The 18,266-nt window shown below is 40.8% G+C and overlaps 1 protein-coding gene across 3 annotated transcripts in view; it reads left to right on the top strand.

Annotated features, from left to right (window-relative positions):
• The first annotated feature begins 3,321 nt into the window (after positions 1–3,321).
• The window catches only part of LAMA4 (laminin subunit alpha 4), a 102,081-nt gene continuing 87,136 nt past the window's right edge, over positions 3,322–18,266 (top strand). For all 3 annotated transcript variants that reach the window (XR_011697129.1, XM_071548922.1, XM_071548920.1), the window contains exon 1: positions 3,322–3,956. Coding sequence is in view for 2 of the 3 variants with exons in the window: in XM_071548922.1 (XP_071405023.1) it covers positions 3,756–3,956 (201 nt within the window). In the remaining variant the exon portion in view is untranslated. The remainder of the gene's footprint in view (positions 3,957–18,266) is intronic.

Raw genomic sequence — 18,266 nt, 5'->3', positions numbered from 1 at the left:
CTCCAGGGCTGCAGTCCTACTTATGGCCCTGGTTCCTCCACACAGGATCCTGAACTCCTCCATCTCATGGCCATTGCAGCCAAGGCTGCCCCCAAACTTCACATGTCTAACGATCTCTTCCTTATTTGTTAGTACAACGTCCAGGAGCACAACTGTCCTCATTGGCTCCTCCACCACCAGTGTCAAAGTTACCATCAGTGCTCTGCAGGAACCTTCTGGGCTCTGTGTGACATTCAGATCTGCTTAATTTTTGATGCAGATTGAACTACAAGTTCGAATCATTCTCTTGAGCAAAATTAAAACTCAAACAAGTTATCTGTAAATATCAAAAACTGATTTTTATTAACTGATTGAGAGAGAGATGCGAAAGGAAAAGAGGAAAAATAAGAAAAGTTAGGAAAAATGCTTAAGATTATTTATAGAAGCAGAGAAAAGATACCACCATGAAAAAACTACTTGAGTGCCTTATCGGTGTAACTGAGAGGAGGGGGGGGGGGTCCTTCAGTATCTGTTGACTGCAGGAAGATGGTGAGTCTTTGAAATGCAAAATGCTGTTATTTCCCCTCACGACCAGACCGGTTGGCTTCAGGTGTAGCTGCAAAAGAGGGTGCTTTATTTTAGCCTGTAAGAGAAAAATTCAGAGAAAGGATCTACCTCCACAGACAGTCACAGACTATTCAAGCTGCCAGGCAGTCTCGCTCTAGGCCGATGCTCTCTCTCCAGGCTGACAAGCAGTCTCTCTCTCTCTCGAGGCAAATGACGGCTGGTGGTGTTGGAAGAAGGTAAGACGAGCTGAGAGGAGAGATCAGAGAAAACCAAGCAAGGTTTCCTCGTTTCTCTTCTCTTGTTCCTCTAACTTCTGAATTCACCTTCAGGTTTTTATAATGTTTTTCCAACTTCTACACATGTTTTTTGGCACGTAGTCAAGTCCAGATGTGGGAAACTGATCACAAAGGCAGGATCTTCTGGCAGGAAATATTTCCTTGAGAAAGCTTTTTCGCGAAAGCTGACATAGCGATGTTAGCAGAAAACAATGGAGAAACATATTTTTGACTTGTTTGCACGCTACACTCTGTGTGCCCAGCTGTGCTGTCTTTCCAGCAGAGACCAGAGAGGTTGCCATCTCAGATGAGTTCCTGTGATCGTGAGGCTACTTTTGGCTGGCTTTAGAAGGCCTCATCCACTTGCTCTTCCTGTTCAGGTGGTCTGTAGTAAACACCCACAACAGTGCCATCCATGTTAGCCTGTCCATTAATTTTTACCCATAAGCTCTTGATTAGTTCTTCATCCACCCCTAGACAGAGCTCCATCCATTTGATCTGCTTTCTCACATAAAGTAACTCCACCATCTCACCTTGCTGACCTGTCTTTCTTAAAAATACATGGACATCCATGACAGCATTCCAGTCGTGCAAGCTATCCTACTGTGTCTCTGTAATTGCAGTGAGATCATGGGTAATCAAGCATGTAGGTTCCCCACAAGGAGTGCAAGAAGATCCACTATAGCCATATATACCCTTCAGGTGGTTGGCCTTCTGGTTCTCATCTTGAGAGGCAACTAAGGAACATTTCCTCCTGCTGTGACTGGCCTGGCTTATTCTCCAGCTGGATGCAATGCTGTGAGCATTGCCACTTTGGATGCCACCCCCCAGGTCCTTCAGTTTAAAGTCTGCCTCACCAAGCCAGACAGCCTGCTGCCAAATGCCTGGGAGCAGACATAGAAGAATGGATGGTGATTACTTTTTCCAAATAAAAAGTATCCAAAAAATTGTCTCACACATATTCCAGTAATTTGCTTCACAATTCACTGGGTAAAAATCTCCATTGCCACTGTGGGAATTGTCATTCTGTCACTTACTTTCAAGATGTTTTGTTCTCTTTTTTGCACTTGCTTTAATGTTATTTTTACACCTCAAATTGGTCTCTGTAGCTGCAGGCCTAATGGGAGACTCATGCAGTCCCTATCTGTGGCCCTCGTCATCTTCTTCCTGATCCCTCAGATCTGTTCCAGGTCATTCCAAGGAATGCCATTACCAGAAAGTATTAGAAAAGTCCTGGCAGCCCTCAGTGACATCTCACCCTCAGGCTCGTGGAGGACAGTGTGCTTGTCACCGTATCAGGTTCAGTTAACTGAGAGATGCTTCTATTCCTCTCAGGACAGAACTATTCACAACTACCATAAATATCTTTTATTTCCTCCTGCAAACCTTTTCACAAACCTCACAGCTTCACAGCATTTTCCACTTTGCCAGGGTAATACTTTGTCCGGCAAGCTTGAGTGACCTTGCTTGCTCAGCTACGCTGTTGCTGAATCAGCCAGAGTTAATTCTCAGTGAACTTCTTTACATGCCCCTGTAAAATATTTGTGAGCACAAAACCGTGCCTGCAGGTATGTAGAACAGATCCCCAAAACACTTAATTTTACCCTCAGCTCTCTATTAGCTGCTTCCTTGGTTGATAATACCTACAATCAGAAAGAAAAGGGTAGAGGGAGGGAAAATGAAGGAATCCACTCTCAGAATGAAGACCCATAAGACGATTTCTGAGAAGATTTAAGAATGAAGCCTGACAGATCAAGGGTGCTAGCACCCCCTGCACACAGGACCTCTGAGGGACAGGGTGCTGACCGCTTGGTTGGAATGGGGCACATCAGCATAATTATACCCTGACTTCATCCTGAAACCTAGCAAGGGTTAGTGTCTTGTCTTTCTGAGATTGTAGTCATAAAATGAAGTGAGCTGTGAGCAACATATTCAGCTCGCTTTCATACACACACTGCAAGCCTTGTTACCAGGGCCTCACAAAGCATCTCTTGAAAAAGGAATACAAGATGCTCTTTGTAAATAAAAGTTCATGAGTCTGAGGAATGAAGTCATTTTCCAAAATCGCAGTGAACTATATTCTTTTTCACAAGCCAAAGAGAAGCTGAAAGGTGGGCTTGAGGGAAAGGAACTGAATGAAGCATGTCAGAGAAACCACTTAGACCTCTTAGCCCATGGCACAGCCAGGCTGTCTCCCTCCTTCTCCTGCTCTTCCTCCTCCTCCTCCCGCCCACAGCCTCCCCTCCCCCATACCACAAGGAAAGGTTGGTGTAGTGAAGTTTTTTAAGAAATTTGGCACCTTTATGCCTTCCCCTGAATAACTTGGAGATGTTAAAAAATAAACAGTCATGAGAGTAAATGATTTGTGTAGAGGTCGGATGGAGTTTTACGTGGAGGAACGGGTAGGGTGGAGGGGGAGGAAAGGGTGACTTCACTTTCTGAACGGCAAAGTTTGAGTGGGAGGGTCTCAACACGAAAGGTAAAAAAGGGAATGATGTGAACATGTGAAGGAAGCCAGAGCACTGAACACAGCGTCAGTCTGTATCCTGACAGGGGGAGATAAGGTGGCTGAGGAGCCAGTGGTGCTTTCCTGGAATACAATCTCTGTTTGACACTCTCTGCTTAAGCACTGCCCATCTGTATGTTATTGTGCTGGAGCCTCTGGGGAAAAAGAGGAGCCACAGGCACAGAGAGTGAACGAGGGAGGCAGCAAAAGCATTTTTCTTCCCTTCGTTTCCTTTTTTTCCTTTTTTTTTCCTCCTTGTTTTAAATCGGGATCTGGTTATACTGCCTTGAAGTGCCACATCTGGAAACTGAATGCTGGAAGAAAGTTAAAATAACTGAGGCACCACTAAGCCAAGGGGGGCTGATTGCAGAAGAGGGTAAACAATTACTGAGACGCTAGAAGACCACTGCTGGATGTAAGGAAAGGAAATGGCTTTGATCTCCGCCTGGCCCCTCGTTTCTCCTATATTATTCTTTTTGAGATGCTTGTCCTCCAGCACAGCCTCGAGTGGGGGAAGCGTTTTTCAGTTTGACATTGAAGGTAGCTCAGCGGTCAGCACGCAAGAAGCCACTGTTATCAGAGGGCAGCAGCAGGCAGTAGCTACTGGAAGTTGGGTGCCTTTTGCTGAGGTACAGTAACTCCCTTCTCTCTCTAGTGTCTGCACTTTTCTGCTTTCATCTCTCTGTGTCAAAGCTCCCATATGGTTAAGGTTAGCTTAATCATTCGATCCTTAAAGCTATACAGGAGGATTTGAGGCGGGGGGAGCTGGGAGGGTGGGCGGGTGTCTGAGATGTTACATTTCAGGACTGGAGAGATACAGTTCAGACTTCAAAATGTACACATGCCCTGCCTGCTGTGAGCAGACAGCTGCTGTACTTTGCAGTGAAGCTGGCTTAGCTTGTCTCTGACTTTCCTGCCAACATAACTAAACAGGCCTGTCCAAACAGCTATTTTACAAGAGTTAATTGTCACAGCGCTTTTCTGCTTGCCTTGTTGTAATTCCTGCAATTGTAATTCACTTAAATTTCCTGAAAGAGTCTGTCTTTTGATGGCAAACTCTGTACTGTAGAAGTTTGTGCTGTTACCACCTCTGAATGCCATCTGCCTCAAAAATCTGAAGTTCATTGTCGTGGTGAAAGCAAGGGATGATAAATCAAATGCATCTAGGAAACTGCCTGCAGAGAACACACCTGCAGAGATTTCTAAAAAGTATGAGGCTGGGATTAGTGACAAGTGAAATTAGAGAGATCTGAAAAGCAGTTTGATGATGGAAAATTTTCCTGCAACTCCTGTGCTTTGAGATTGGTTGATACTCCTCATTCTAGCAAAGCTACTCGGGGATGGACTACTAAAAAATACAGTGAGGAAACAATAAATTACTCCAGCATTCCCAGAGGGAGGAGAAAGGGTGGAACAGGAGACATGACACAGTAATATCTCATGCATGGTAGATGCAAAGTAGGAGGCTAGTTGAGTTCCATAAGGTCATGGGAAAGAGTCGTTCTTCTAGCATAACATCCAAAAGTGAGGTGAGATTAGTACAGCTGTGTCACTGTGACAATATCAATATCACAATATCCAGTATCATATTCCTGTTTTCCACCTACACTCCACTTGCCAGAATTCACAGCCATGGAAATAGGTTCATAAGCCCTTCAGACAGCCAGTGTTGCTGCAGGGCTCAGCAGAGCTCATTCTCCTGCTCCAAGCAGCTGGACAGCCTCAGGAAACGCCTGCCCACCCTGCCAGTGACTTGACATGAAACATGACCTGTGTGAGAAAACTAGAGGTTAAACCTTGCTTTGCTCAGCATAAGGACTCTCAGGGGCCATCCTAATTCTTGGACAAGCTCCATGATGTGAAATGTACAGATCTTCCCTCTGGCCTGAGACCAGTCCTGGGAAGATGCATTGCCACCTGTTGCTTACAACATGGAAAGTCCCTCAAAGAAATACCTGATTTTAAGAGCTGGATGGGTTTTGTAGCTGCTTTTCACAGGATAAGGGGCATAAGTGATTATTAGCCTTTCTTCATATGATTGTGTAGTATGGTTTTCCCAAAGACACAGTTCATGTTGCTTCACTTAAATATATTGGACTTTACCTTTTGGAAAGTGCTGTAAGATATACTGGACACGGCAGAGGAATGATATTTTTGTCTCCTTCAGTGATTTCAATCCTCCTTAAAGTTTGGTTTGTTCACTCCAACCTAACAGACTCAGTAACTGGTGTTTGCTCTGCCAGTTTACTTCAGCCCTTTCAATGGCAGCATTTAGACTCTGGATCCCATGCTACAGCTGGACGATGGTACCTGATATAATCATGTCAAGGCCCTTAGTTGCAGGATGCTATGGCTTCATGAGGAAGGAGCAGGGATCAGGACTCACACTTATGGCAATTTCCAAGGAGGCCCAGTAGGATGCTCTTTTGGGATAGGATTGATGGCTTGGTAACAGTGAGAACCTGCTTACCCATTAACCCATGCATATGGTTGGTAACAGGATCTGGGGAATAGGCTCTGGAGGTTGATGTAGAGGCCAGACAGTGGTAATCTGTCACCCAAGGAAGGAATATTTCTTTTAGTCTTCAGAGATCTCTCTCCCACAGGCCAACTCCCCTCCCTCAGCCTCAGGTTTATCCCAGCAGGTTTGAATTAGCTTCTTTCTACGTCTGAGTTCTTAACCTGCAGCTCACAGTGAACCGCAGAGTAAACTCCCGTACAGAGCATGGTTTGATTCAGCTCCTTCGTCTAAATATTGACTCAGGCCCACAGCTCTCCCGAGCAGACAGAGGCTTTTAGTCACATTGAAGAGTGCCAAATTATACAAAGGGGGCAGTTTCATAAGGAAGAGCTACAAAGCCATTGATGGGGCTTCATTGTGGTCTGTGGTGTCATTCAACTGAAACATGAAACACACCAGTGGAAGTTTCCAAGCTATAAATGGTGGGATGCTCTTAAATCCCAGTAAGAGTTTGATATCAGGAACCTATAGAAGAACAGGAGATCCCAATTAATGCAAATACATATTAGTGAACATTTTTCAGCTTTCTGCTCCTCTTTCCCATATATGACAACCCTACACTGAGAAGAACTGGGAGAAGTGGTTTAAAAAGTCAGAATTAATGTTGATGTGGAGCTTTTCCTTTTCTCTTTCTTTCCTAATTTTTTTCCTTAGATTTGAATGAAAACCTCTTAACAACAGAGAGAGGAGAACTCACCATATTTTCAATGCAATGCTAATATGCTGTACCCATGCACAGAAGTGAACTATGAGTTTGAGTTGGACTTCAGGCAACATTACTACCTTGGCACCCTGGTTCTTAATTTTTATGTAAATTGCCCATACAGTAGCGGAGACATTAGGTTTTTTAAGCCTCCGATTCCTAGTGGTCTTCCCTGGAGACCCTCAAAAGAGCCTCTTCCTCTGTAGGGACTTCAAGACAGCTTTATTAATCAGCTGTACTTCTGGGGCACAAAACATAGATTTTTAAATGAACTGAACTAGATTCCAAACAAGGAAATGCTGTGTGACCTACATAAGGAGCACTGCTAGTGACCACTAGAGAATAAGATATCTACCTCTCTGCCTCTTGTTTCAAGAAAAATGCTTATAAATTGATGAAAATTATTCAGAAAAGTATCATGAGAAAGATGGCAGTGTTAGGAATTGGAAGATATCTGAGAGACTCTACAATCCAATTTTCCTAGCTCAGAGGGAGGTTAAGAAAAAAAAATTGAACTTATTGTGTAAGCACATACACAAACAAAAAAAAGTTAATAATAGGCTTGTTAGTCTAACAAATTAAGGTCTCAGCATATGCAACAACTGGAAACTGAAGGTGACCAGATTGAGACTACAAGTTAGTTACAGATTTTGATTTCAAAAGTAATTAAGCACTGAAGATTTTATTAGTCTGAGTTGGTTTGTCTATCAAAGGGCAAATAATATGAAAAACACTCTCAAGTACTCAGTTGCTTGTGTGCTGTTCAGGGAAACAGAGTTCCTTGGCTAACAAAAACAATAAGGAGAGTCTGGGAAGATGTCTATGGGGAGACAGTGAGAAAAACAGTGAGCGCGGAGTACTGGATCCAGCTCATCATTGCAACACAACAGCAGTTGGTGGCATGAAGTCAAAGATTAATTTTGCCAAATAAGGATCAATTAAAATATTTGACAAGGAAGATTCACTGGAAATGGAAGCATAGCATTTAAAACTGACAGGCACATATCAAATTAAACAAGCAAGTGGCAAACATCAGAGGTCTTTGCTTTAGCATTCCCTCTACTCTGGACACAGAAGAAGGAAAGGGGGTGGTAAGACACTTCCAGTTTTGGTGAGGCACAGCAGTAAAACTGAAAGCCAGAAGTAATTCTGAGAACAGTTATACTCCACTATCAACATACACCTCTAAAGTAAGAAACAGATCATATTACCATTTGTGTCTGAAGCCCACCACTGTCATCATTTGTGTTTGTATGTTCCACTGACATAATGGTTTTAATTATATAGGTGTAGATTTTGTTCCCCCATAGGAAGAATGCGCCTTACAGTGTCTAAGGTGAAAATAAACAATGGTACAAGACTTCAAATACTAGAGTATGGCAAATTATTCCCTATGATTCACATTGTGCAGTTACTCTTTTTAATGTGAAATGAATGTAAGGTGACATCCAGTAAAATATTCATTTAATCTCATGTAAATGACTACAAGAAATCAGAGACCAGTAAGGGAGATGAGAGTGTGGGAAGGATTAGGGGAAGAAAGAGAAGACAGACATTCTGTGGAGACACTTGCCAAGTTAAAAAAAAGATAATCTCAAATGTCCTCTGTGGAAAGAAGTGAAGCAAATAGTGGGAAAGGAAGCAAACTAAAGTAGAAAAAAAAAGAAAAAAAGAAGAGGAAAAAATTAGAGCAAGAATGAGATAATCAAGACTTAAGAGTAAAAAAAAATATAAGTACTTGGGACAGGGCAGGAAGCCAGTTCCCAGAGTGAAGGAAGGCATGATATTGTTGGAGGGATAGAAGAGAAAAACTGTTTCCAGCATCAGTATTTTTGGCTCTGGGGAAAGGCAGAGAGGCAAAAGTCCTTTAAAGGAAACAATTATCATAGTCAAGTCAAAATTAGCCATTTACTATAGGAAGAGGCAGAAGTTATCCGATGGAGCTTGCATGTTAAAGTGACATGTTTGACAATCATTTTTTCCCACCTGACTTCTGCCAGTAGCTGCTGATCCAAAGCAAGGAACAGTATTTGAAGTTCTTTCTTTCTGGTTCTCTAAAGTGATAACATTAATCATCATGGGACCAATGACAAACTCACCTCTCTAAAATGGCCTATATTAAATATATAAAAAGAGAGCAGTCATAAGTCCCAGCCACTTGTTAACAAAAACTCAGACTATCACCAAATCATCTTCACCCCTTTCCCCCATAAAGGCTGGAACAGAAAACCTTGCAAACTGTTGAGAGAAACCACAATTTGATCCTTACTTGTGGCATTAATCTGTTCAGAACAAACTAGTATTACAAGAAGCAGCAGAAGACCTAATCCTGAGGTGTGAGCCAAAAAGGGGTTTAGCTTGATAGAAACCTTTCTATTCTTTCAAGCTAATGGGAACTACATCTACTTTTAAAATACCAATCTTTAAATTAACTCACTAAAGGCTCTCAAGGTTATGTTAGGTTAACCCCCATAATGGGTAATTTGGATTTCTAGCTGCTGTTTTTTTCTAGTACAACAGGGTTATGTTCTGAGAAACATCTATTAGTGGGGAGGAAGTTTTACTGCAGATGTCTGTGATTCCAGCTTAAGTTTCTCATCAAAGCCTTAATGAAAATCAGCTGCTTGGAGTAGCACCACCAGGCCCCAAAACTTTTAAATTGTAGGAAACTGCAGCAAATGGAAGCACAGGACAGAGTAGATGAATAGTGGGAAATGTTCTCCATTTCAAGAAGATGTATAAAGCACCAGAAAATACAATTAAACCCCACTGTAGCAAATTCCCACAAAGTTTTGGGCAAGTGCCCCAAAGCTTATTCAAGGCTGTGAAAACCAATGAAAGGCATTTCATGCCCACTCTTAATCATAACATGGGAAGCAAGGAAGGAATAAAAAGTCCACCTTTTCCAGGGGGCCTGAGAAGAAATAAAAGAATTGCTCTCTTAAAGAGAACTTGGCCTGATTTAAAGTGATAAAATGAGAGCTTCTAGTGTTCAAGAGCTGTGTAAAAGAGGTCTAGTTTCTGAGTAGTGTATAACCAGCCACTGATAATTTACAACTTGCTTCTGGACTTAGATTTCAAACCTAAAATATAGACACCCTTGAGTTTTGTATTTTAATTGGTCCTCTTGAATGTTTGGATCTGATCTCAGTCCATTTTCAGACAGCACCATGAGCTGGGGGATTTTTGGGTTATGCATCCTAATGCAAGATTTAAGAATTGCTGAATAGCACTATATATAAAACTGTTAGAGCTCCACAGTTTCTGCAATCAGTCAGGATACATACAGAGTGTATTTGACAATGCAGTCAGAGATGCATTAAATATGATCTGGCTTTGTCATTCCTGTTTGGCTGTATTGTGAAATTAGTATGTAGTTATTTTCTTGAAATAAATATTTCATAAATAGAACTCCTTTTTTTCGCTTTTATGACAAACCAGCAAGAAACAGTGCTGAACCCCTAGCATTCAAAAGCCAAAGAATGAGAGAGGGCTGTGAAAAATATTTTAGAAATTACTATTCCAACTTTACAAGACTGTAAGAGCAACTAAAACTTCATTAAATCATGATAGGTGGAAGCCAGGGAGAATTAGAACTGGCACACTTGAATGTTAGTTTGAAACATAATTTAATAATTGTTGAATAAAAAGTGTCTACCTGAATGAACAACTTCCAATATGTTCTGTCAAAACAGCCTTTTTAGCTAAAACTGTAAGGCTCAGAATCATTGTTTGACTCTGTCTACCCAACAAAATGAATAAAAATTACCTTGTTCAGCCTTTCACCATTGCTGTCAGGTGGAAAAATAGCTACACAGAACCAGCACCTAAAACAGATAACTTCTGAGCTGGGTAGTGTAGTAGTACCCTGTTACCACCTTACAATGCATCCTTTTACTGTTTTATGAAAGGCCTTCTAAGTAGCAAGAGATAAGAGACTTTTTTGCCAAGGCTAATGCAAGGCAAGTCCTATGGTTTCCAACTGTGGTTTTCCACCTCTGAGCCTGGACGATAGCCCATGGAGAGCCACAGACAGCCTGCCATTCATGATTCCCTTATGCTGTTCTCCCACTCCTGATTCCAGGGACCCTTCCTCAAAAGCAGTATCCAAGAAAGAAAATAATAATAAAAGAGCTAGCAGAACGAAACATGCCTCAGCCCTCCCTACCCCAGCTATGAAAGTCTTTCCTGCCCTAGAAAAGCTGACACAGCCTGGCCCATTGAGGGTTAACAAGGACTCCAGAGCACCAGTACCTGGCACAGATACATTCAGAGGAAGGTGAATGGGTGTTAAAGGTCTAGACATGCTGTAAGGTCAGGGGGAATTTTCATGCCCTACTCAGGTTTTTGCAAGTTTGTGGTTTCCTGTGGTTCTCTATTTCCAGTTAATGGCAAGGATTGTCTGCACAGACTCAACAGAGTCTGTAAGGCACCAGCTAGTTACGTTTAAATCAGCTGGAAACAGAGGTTTGGGTGATGGGTTTCTGTGAGGTATCGGAAAAGACATTTTTGGTTTTTTTCTTGAAGCATCTATTCTTCCCCCTCTTTGAGTCAACAAGAAACTAATTTCTTCATTATCACACTATGCCTATGATTAAACAAGCCCAGAGACTTTGAGAGATCAAGGTAGGTTATTCCTTATTCTGAGCCTTGGCTTTTCCTCTCCCCTTTCAGAGTGCAGCCTCTGCCCAGCTTCATCCTGAATGTAAGGCATGTAGTACAAAGTTAACCATACCGAGCTGTCTCACTTCCTTCCCACACACTTGTAGAGTGCTGAAAGAGTCAAGGGGGAAACAACATTTCTGAGTACAGCCCAGAAACATAGCGCCTTTCCATCAGCCATCCCCAGTGGTCCACCCTTGCAAGACAGAGATGGATGAAAGCTCTTTCTCTTCATCTTTTAAGATTTTCACAATGGTTTGTGTTTCATTCTAACAGGCTTTTAAATTGGTGCTATGGCTATTTGTCAAGCAGATTTGGTTGACAAATCTGGTTTTTCTCTGCTGTCATTCCAACATTTCAAAAAGTTGCAAAATCAAACCAGGAAATACTAGAATTCTGAAGTGAGGGAAATTGCTTCAAAAGAGAAATCAAAGGAGGCTTCAGATTTACCCTCTCAATTTTAACAGCGTCTTACAAGCAAAATTGTACCCATTTTAAAGCCCACTTTGCTTTTTAATTCCTTGAAAATTTTTGTCTCTCTGTGGAAATCTCTCGGAGAGTGCTGTAGTTTGTCACCTGGTTATGTTTCACTTATCTGAGGGATTTGAGAAGAAAGTATGACTCAGAATGTACATTGCATTTGAGTGTTTTGTGGGGACTGGGTGGAGGGTGCTTAATAAGGAAACAGTGCAGATTTATCACTTTTCCTGTAAATTGAATAATCTTGGCATTTTGTTTGGAAGAGGAAAATCAACTAGCTACCCTTTCAACTGCAGATTTCCAACGGTGAGAGTCTGTAGGTTTTGCACTCTGTGGCTGTACTAATAAGTAAATTAGAGCAGAGGCTGGTATTAATCTCTGTTTCTTAGCCAGCTTCCAGACAGCCAAAACATTTTAGCCCTCCCCCTTTTTGGAGAAGAATGCCTTTTAAGCAGAGGCTTTGTCTTTCCCACTGTATATGGAAAAAATGACTATGCAGTTCTATGGAGAATGCCTAGCTGAGATATGTTTATGTTGGATCCAACCCCATCTCTGTTGCTGAATGGCAGTTTGTTTTCCACTTGAACTGGGGAAGGGATAACAGTCTGGAAACTTTTTCAACACAGGAAATTTTTTAAAAATTTAATACAATTACTTAGTCAAGGTGACAGATAATAATGTTCTGCACAAAGTCATCTGGCTTTCAGCTGTATCTTGTTTTGGTGGGAGTCGCCATGAGTCTGTCACTACTGCAGTGGAGACACACATAAGCCCATTCAAGGAAACAGAGTACAGAGTGGACTGGGGAAGGGATTACTTGTCATTTTTTCTTGCTGCTCATGCTCTTCTTTGCTTATTGGTTTGGAGATTACCCATGTGCCATTAGCTGTATTCTCTCTCTCTCTGACTCCTGGCTCTATCTACTATGCCAGAGGGAAAAATAAAGGTAACAGTTTTTTCTGTGTCTTTCTGCCAGCTGGATTTTATCTAGTTTCAGTCTTGCTAGTTTTAGTTTTATCAGTCTCTGAGCCTTGTGTCTAAAACTTTGGGGAGATGGTTGCCATCAGCATCATAATCTGTCCTTTACTACTATCAAAAATAAGCTTCTGTTTGGGAAGCTGATGAGCAAATAACTCCTCAGGTAATACAGAAATAATCTCAATTGTCATGGATAAGGCAGAAAGTGAAGTTTTCAACTTAGACTGTAATTAAGTTAGGTTCTTTTATTGTGTCCCTTAAGGCAATCACAACTTTTTCTGTAAATTCTGAGGTGTGCTCAACCCCCCTCTATATATAAAGGTTGGAAAACTTATGGTGTTTAGCTGTTGCTTAAAACAACAACGTTGGAAAACCAGACTAAATTCAGCCATCAGATGTATTCTTTAGCAGCTGTAGACTGGCCAGACATGGTGGCATGGCTCCAGATCAGCCATAGCCCTGTGCTCTCAGCAGGGACCTTCACTGGGGAATGCAAGCATAAAGGAACAATATTGAGGTTCATGCACAGGGGATGACAGAAAGGACAGAAAGGACACCAATGACAGAAAATAGTGCTTCATTTGTTCCATCGCTTGTTAAATGGTTCATTTATTGAAAAAGATTACAGATTCACAGCCACTGTCACTGTTTTATTATTATTATTTTTTAATGTTTGAAGATTCCAGTTACTGAGCTTCACAAAAACACACCACAGCAGCTCTAATGAGCATTTCCTATCACTTACCTAGAATACCTCATTATTATATCAGTTTTCCCAGATCTATGGCAAATTCACTCACTGAGACTTTTTCATGGAACCTATCTTATCTTAGAATTTAATTTAAAAAATAGCAAGGGGCAAAAATGAATGACTATTTAGGCAAGAAAGTATTTGCTTTTACATTTGCAAGTTAAATAACAAAACAAAAAGCTTGTTAGTGTGTAATTCACATAATTACTTTAGTTTGCAACCTCATTAAATGCAATTAGAATTGAGATACCTGTCAAGATAAGTGGATAAAAAAGATTACCAGCATCGTGCCCAAAACTCTTCACCAAATTCTTGTTAATTCCTAATTTACAACATCAATGGAACACTGGAAGTAATAAATATTTTATGGTTAAAAACATCAGAAATTTGAAAGAACAATATAGGTATTTAATATACGACACCAGGGTGCTTATTATAAAACTATCATGAACATTGATTTGGAGACTAAATTAAAAAATGTGTTCCTCCCAGGGATGTTTACAGTTTTAAAAATAGATTTGGAATTGCAAATGACTAATTTGCATGAGGTTTCTGCCCTTAAAATGTAAATACTGTAAATTGGCTTTTTGCATACAGACAGTATTCTGAGAACTGTACTGTCCTATCGAATGTGATAATTATCAGCTATGATGTCACACACTGAATTAATTTCTTCAGTAATAATAGGTAGAATGTGACCTTTCTAGTTCAGAAGAATTTGATACTGTAGACCAGAGGTAATGAAGGCTTACAGAAATTATAAATAGAGCTTGAAGGCCTAGGGAAAGCTGGTGAGAAAGCTTCTTTGTATCTAATTCTGTTTGTGATGCTTCAAAGCACAGATAAATTTAAGAAAAATCAACGGAGAAGAAATAAAATTGCAGAGCAGATGTCCACTTTTGCTTGCATGTTGTGGAGTACCTCATGGTGTAGAGCAGGATTTCGTCCTCTCTACAACTACTTTGATCACAGAGCATGACTAGCCACCAGGGTATTGACTTCTGAGGGCCTCATACACCATAGGAAGACAAAGATCCCTCTGAAATGTCACTTCCCAGGGCTTTATAGGTTCAAGTGCAGAGACAATCTTAAATTTGATATTACTCGAGGTCTGGGAATTTATAAACCATTTATTTCTTCAAATGATAACTTAAGCATGCAGTATGACAGCTCTGTAAAAGGGCATCACCAGGACATTTTATTTTTTCAATTACTTATATTTTAACTCAGTGGTGGGAAGAACTCACATAAATCTCCTATGTAGCCAAGACCTTGTCTAGAAAGATGCATGTAGTTAATTATAAGAATTTAACAGGACAGGTTAAAGGGGAAGTTACCAGCAGAACTAATTTTATTTCTACCTTGAGAAAGAGCTCCCAGTCTTCATTTGTTTTTCCTAGAAGAGAAAAATGCTTTAATCATTGTACCTAACAAAAGCAAATGCAGTGAGAGTTATTTTAACAAAATATTTTAACTTCTGTATCAAATAGATTTTTCCATATTCATGTTTCCTTCCTCTTATGAAAAAAATGGATTTTCCTTAAATATCTTAAAAGCTCTCTTACAAAGTTAGTTTCAACTTTTCATGGGAAATTTTATCACTGAAGTGTAATTCTTTCTCACTGCACTCTTCAACTAATCCTTTTCATATATCTGGTATGCTTTGGCATTAAATCATTGCAGGTCGCTCATAAAAGTTACACTCAAATAAAAAAGTGAGGTCTAACACATAGAAAGGATGGAGAGAAAAAATGGGAAAGGCAGCACAATGCCAAGCAGTGCTGTGTGCCTAGCAAAATGTCTTTAAAACATGGCTGATTATCTGGAAGCCAAAATAGTTCTTTCAGCACTGGATTAGGATGAGTGGAATTCTTGGGGCCAGGAACAGCTTTTTATGCACAGCAGGCATCTGAAACAAGCAAAACCTGACTACCACAAATGGCTGCCCATGTGAAGGTATTCATTATTCCTGATGGTTCTGACTAGTTCTCTTAAAATACATGAAGTTGTTGAGTTTGTCACTGCTGGGTACATTGGGTACATCTGGGACACTGTAATCTGGGATTATACTGAATACACTGCTGTGGATTACATTGGGTACATCTGGATACAGTCCCAGATTATCAGCTCTAGGGGTCCAAGGGTTGGACCAGTTTACCTCCAAAGGTCCCTTCCAGGCTTAGCTATTCTGTGATTCTGAGTGGCTGTGGGTATTATTCCATTTTACAGATCAAGAAACAGAGTGAAAGAGCAATGTTCATCATCACACAAGTCATGAGAAGAAGAATATATTTTCTTGAGTCCCAATATCCTTATGAACACAATTAGGGACAGAGAAGCTCATGCATGGAAACAAGGTGATGAGTTTCTTAGCTGTTCAGTGAGAAGCAATATTTCCTTATGTTAATTTCAAACAATATAAAGAAACTATTGCTATGGAGGTGTTTGTAGATTAGAAGCGAAGGGTATGTAATAAAGTGAGTGACTATACCCAGGTGCAGGGAAAGGCAAAGGGGAGGAGTAGGAGGACAAATGGAAAGCAGAACAGGGAGTACACAAGCATGAATAGAGAACGACGAAATAACAGACTGGCTGTTGGAGCCAGTGGGGGCAGGTGGAGATCCACAACCCGTAAGTGTAACATTCAAATGCTCCATTAATAGATACAGCCCAAGAGAAGTACGGAGGCCTCCCCCAAGAGGGGCAAATGAACGATCATCTCATCTATTTGGCATTTACTGTAAGACTGTTTAAATGACATTCAAGTCTTGTTGCCAACAAGAGAGACATATAATATAGACAACACAAAACAGTAACCTATAAATAAAAAATAGAGGGAACGTGTGCTACAAATACAAACAGGGGAGCCATGGATTTAATCAATGCCTCACTATATATAAATGAACTTACTGGAATATAGTGTCTGCAGCAAACCCTGCATTGCTAAAATATTCACTATGCTTTTGAGGAAATTGTAACTGAACAAATCTCTATCCCTACGAGTATTCTATCTCCTCTGACAAATTCAAATCCACCCAAATTTTGGGGACACAGAATCTAGAAGAAATTAATAAATTATTTGCAACTATATAGTTACAATTCTAAAAAAGTGGCAAGAATATGAATGACAGACAATATCAGAACTGTCATCAAGTACTTGTATATAAAGAGCCCAAGGACACCTTCTAGAAATATTTTCTCTCTTGTGCCTCAAAAAATCAAAAAAAACAAAGCAGAGAGAAATTAATTAGACAAACTCTACCCTGAGTCATGCACTTCACGTAGGATCCATCATATCATAGAATCATAAAATGTTAAGGGTTGAAAGGGACCTTAAAGATCATTCAGTCCCAACCCTCCCTGCCATGGCCAAGGACACCTCGCACTGGATCAGGTTGCTCAAGGCCTTATCCAACCTAAAAAAGCTCAAGCTTCTTCCTTACCAGGTATTATGTGAAGAATGCAGAGCTTTCCTTTGCATTTCTTGATTGCACATTTCTGGCAATCTTGTGAACAGCCTAGAGTTTATATGTCAAACAGATGAGGATAGAAGCTGTGAAGATAAGAAATGCCAAATAATATTCAAAGCAGCAAACAATATTACAATCACTGTTTTAATAGTTATCTCTGATGGGCCTACCTTTTTTGAAAACTGGAATCAGGAGGCATACAGAGGCATCTGGCAGCATCTGGTGCTGGGTTCAGTGTTTTGGTATCTCCTAGTTAAGAAGTGTGGTAAGTCAGCCTTTTATGGTTAGGAAGGCCAAATAAGAAAGGCAGACTACCTGGACATCATACATGTACCTGTAAAATATGTACTGTCTCCTGGGCACAGATAAAACCAGCATAGTTACAACTTTAAACTTGTCCCAAAACTTACTTAACAGTGTTCCTCAGCTGTAGTCAATATTTGGTCCCAAGGTGTTTTCAACAAGAACTGGTGAACTAGGACCAGTGAGCTCCTCATCCACAAAAGGGGAAAAGTTTAGGTGTGAAGTATCACCAGAGAATCACAAAGTGCCTGGATGAGCAAAATGTTCACTGGATAAGACATGAAATGTGGATAAAAGCTTTTGGCAGTTAATTCCCCACCAGATATAGGGTTCTACTGATGTAACTTAAAGGCATGTCCTTTGGGACCATTCAGATAGATCATTAATTAATAATAAACACCCTATTGGTCTGATAAACTCAGTCTTTGATGGACTCAGAGCAGCTGTCTATACATTCAGAAAAGGGGGAAATGCATACAGGTTTTCATGTCTGCTGACTATTTGCAGCAAGTGCAGTTCATAGGTGTTCTAGTGAATATGCAAGTCCAGCCAGTCCTCTGGGACCAAGGCAGAAATCAACATGGCTTAATCAGCAGTAGGGTCCTACAGAGCAAATGTAGGTATATCCCTTTCCCCCACTTCACCCCTGTCCATCCCCATCTGTATACAGATTTTTGAAACCCCATGCAATCAAAAATACTCCTAAAAACTACACACTGAATTCTCAAGGCAAAATTTAACTTCCAGCACTTAAGGACCTTCTCCATGACTGGTTGAGTGCATGGTGGCTGTGTAAGATGGCAAAAAGTGCAAAGCCCCTGAGTGTGGTGCACACCAGTGGTGTGGGCTGGAACCGAGCTGCAGTTGCACACAGTGCTCACTGTACATCTGCTGGATTTTATGTTTTAGTAACAAAGGGAGAGAGTTTCCTCCTGCAGGTCACCAAAGGCAGGAAGGTCAGAAGAGTGGGGTGCATGTTATCACAGCTCTTTTGTTTGCATAAAGTTTCCCAGCAGACTGAAGATGAACTAAATCTTTGTGTCTGTGCTTATTATTAATTCGTCTTTGACC

The sequence above is a fragment of the Pithys albifrons genome, chromosome 2 (genome assembly GCF_047495875.1).
Source record: "Pithys albifrons albifrons isolate INPA30051 chromosome 2, PitAlb_v1, whole genome shotgun sequence".
Taxonomy (NCBI): Eukaryota; Metazoa; Chordata; class Aves; order Passeriformes; family Thamnophilidae; genus Pithys; species Pithys albifrons.
The sequence above is the reverse complement of the archived record's forward strand: the minus strand, read 5'-3'. Positions and strand labels throughout refer to the sequence as shown.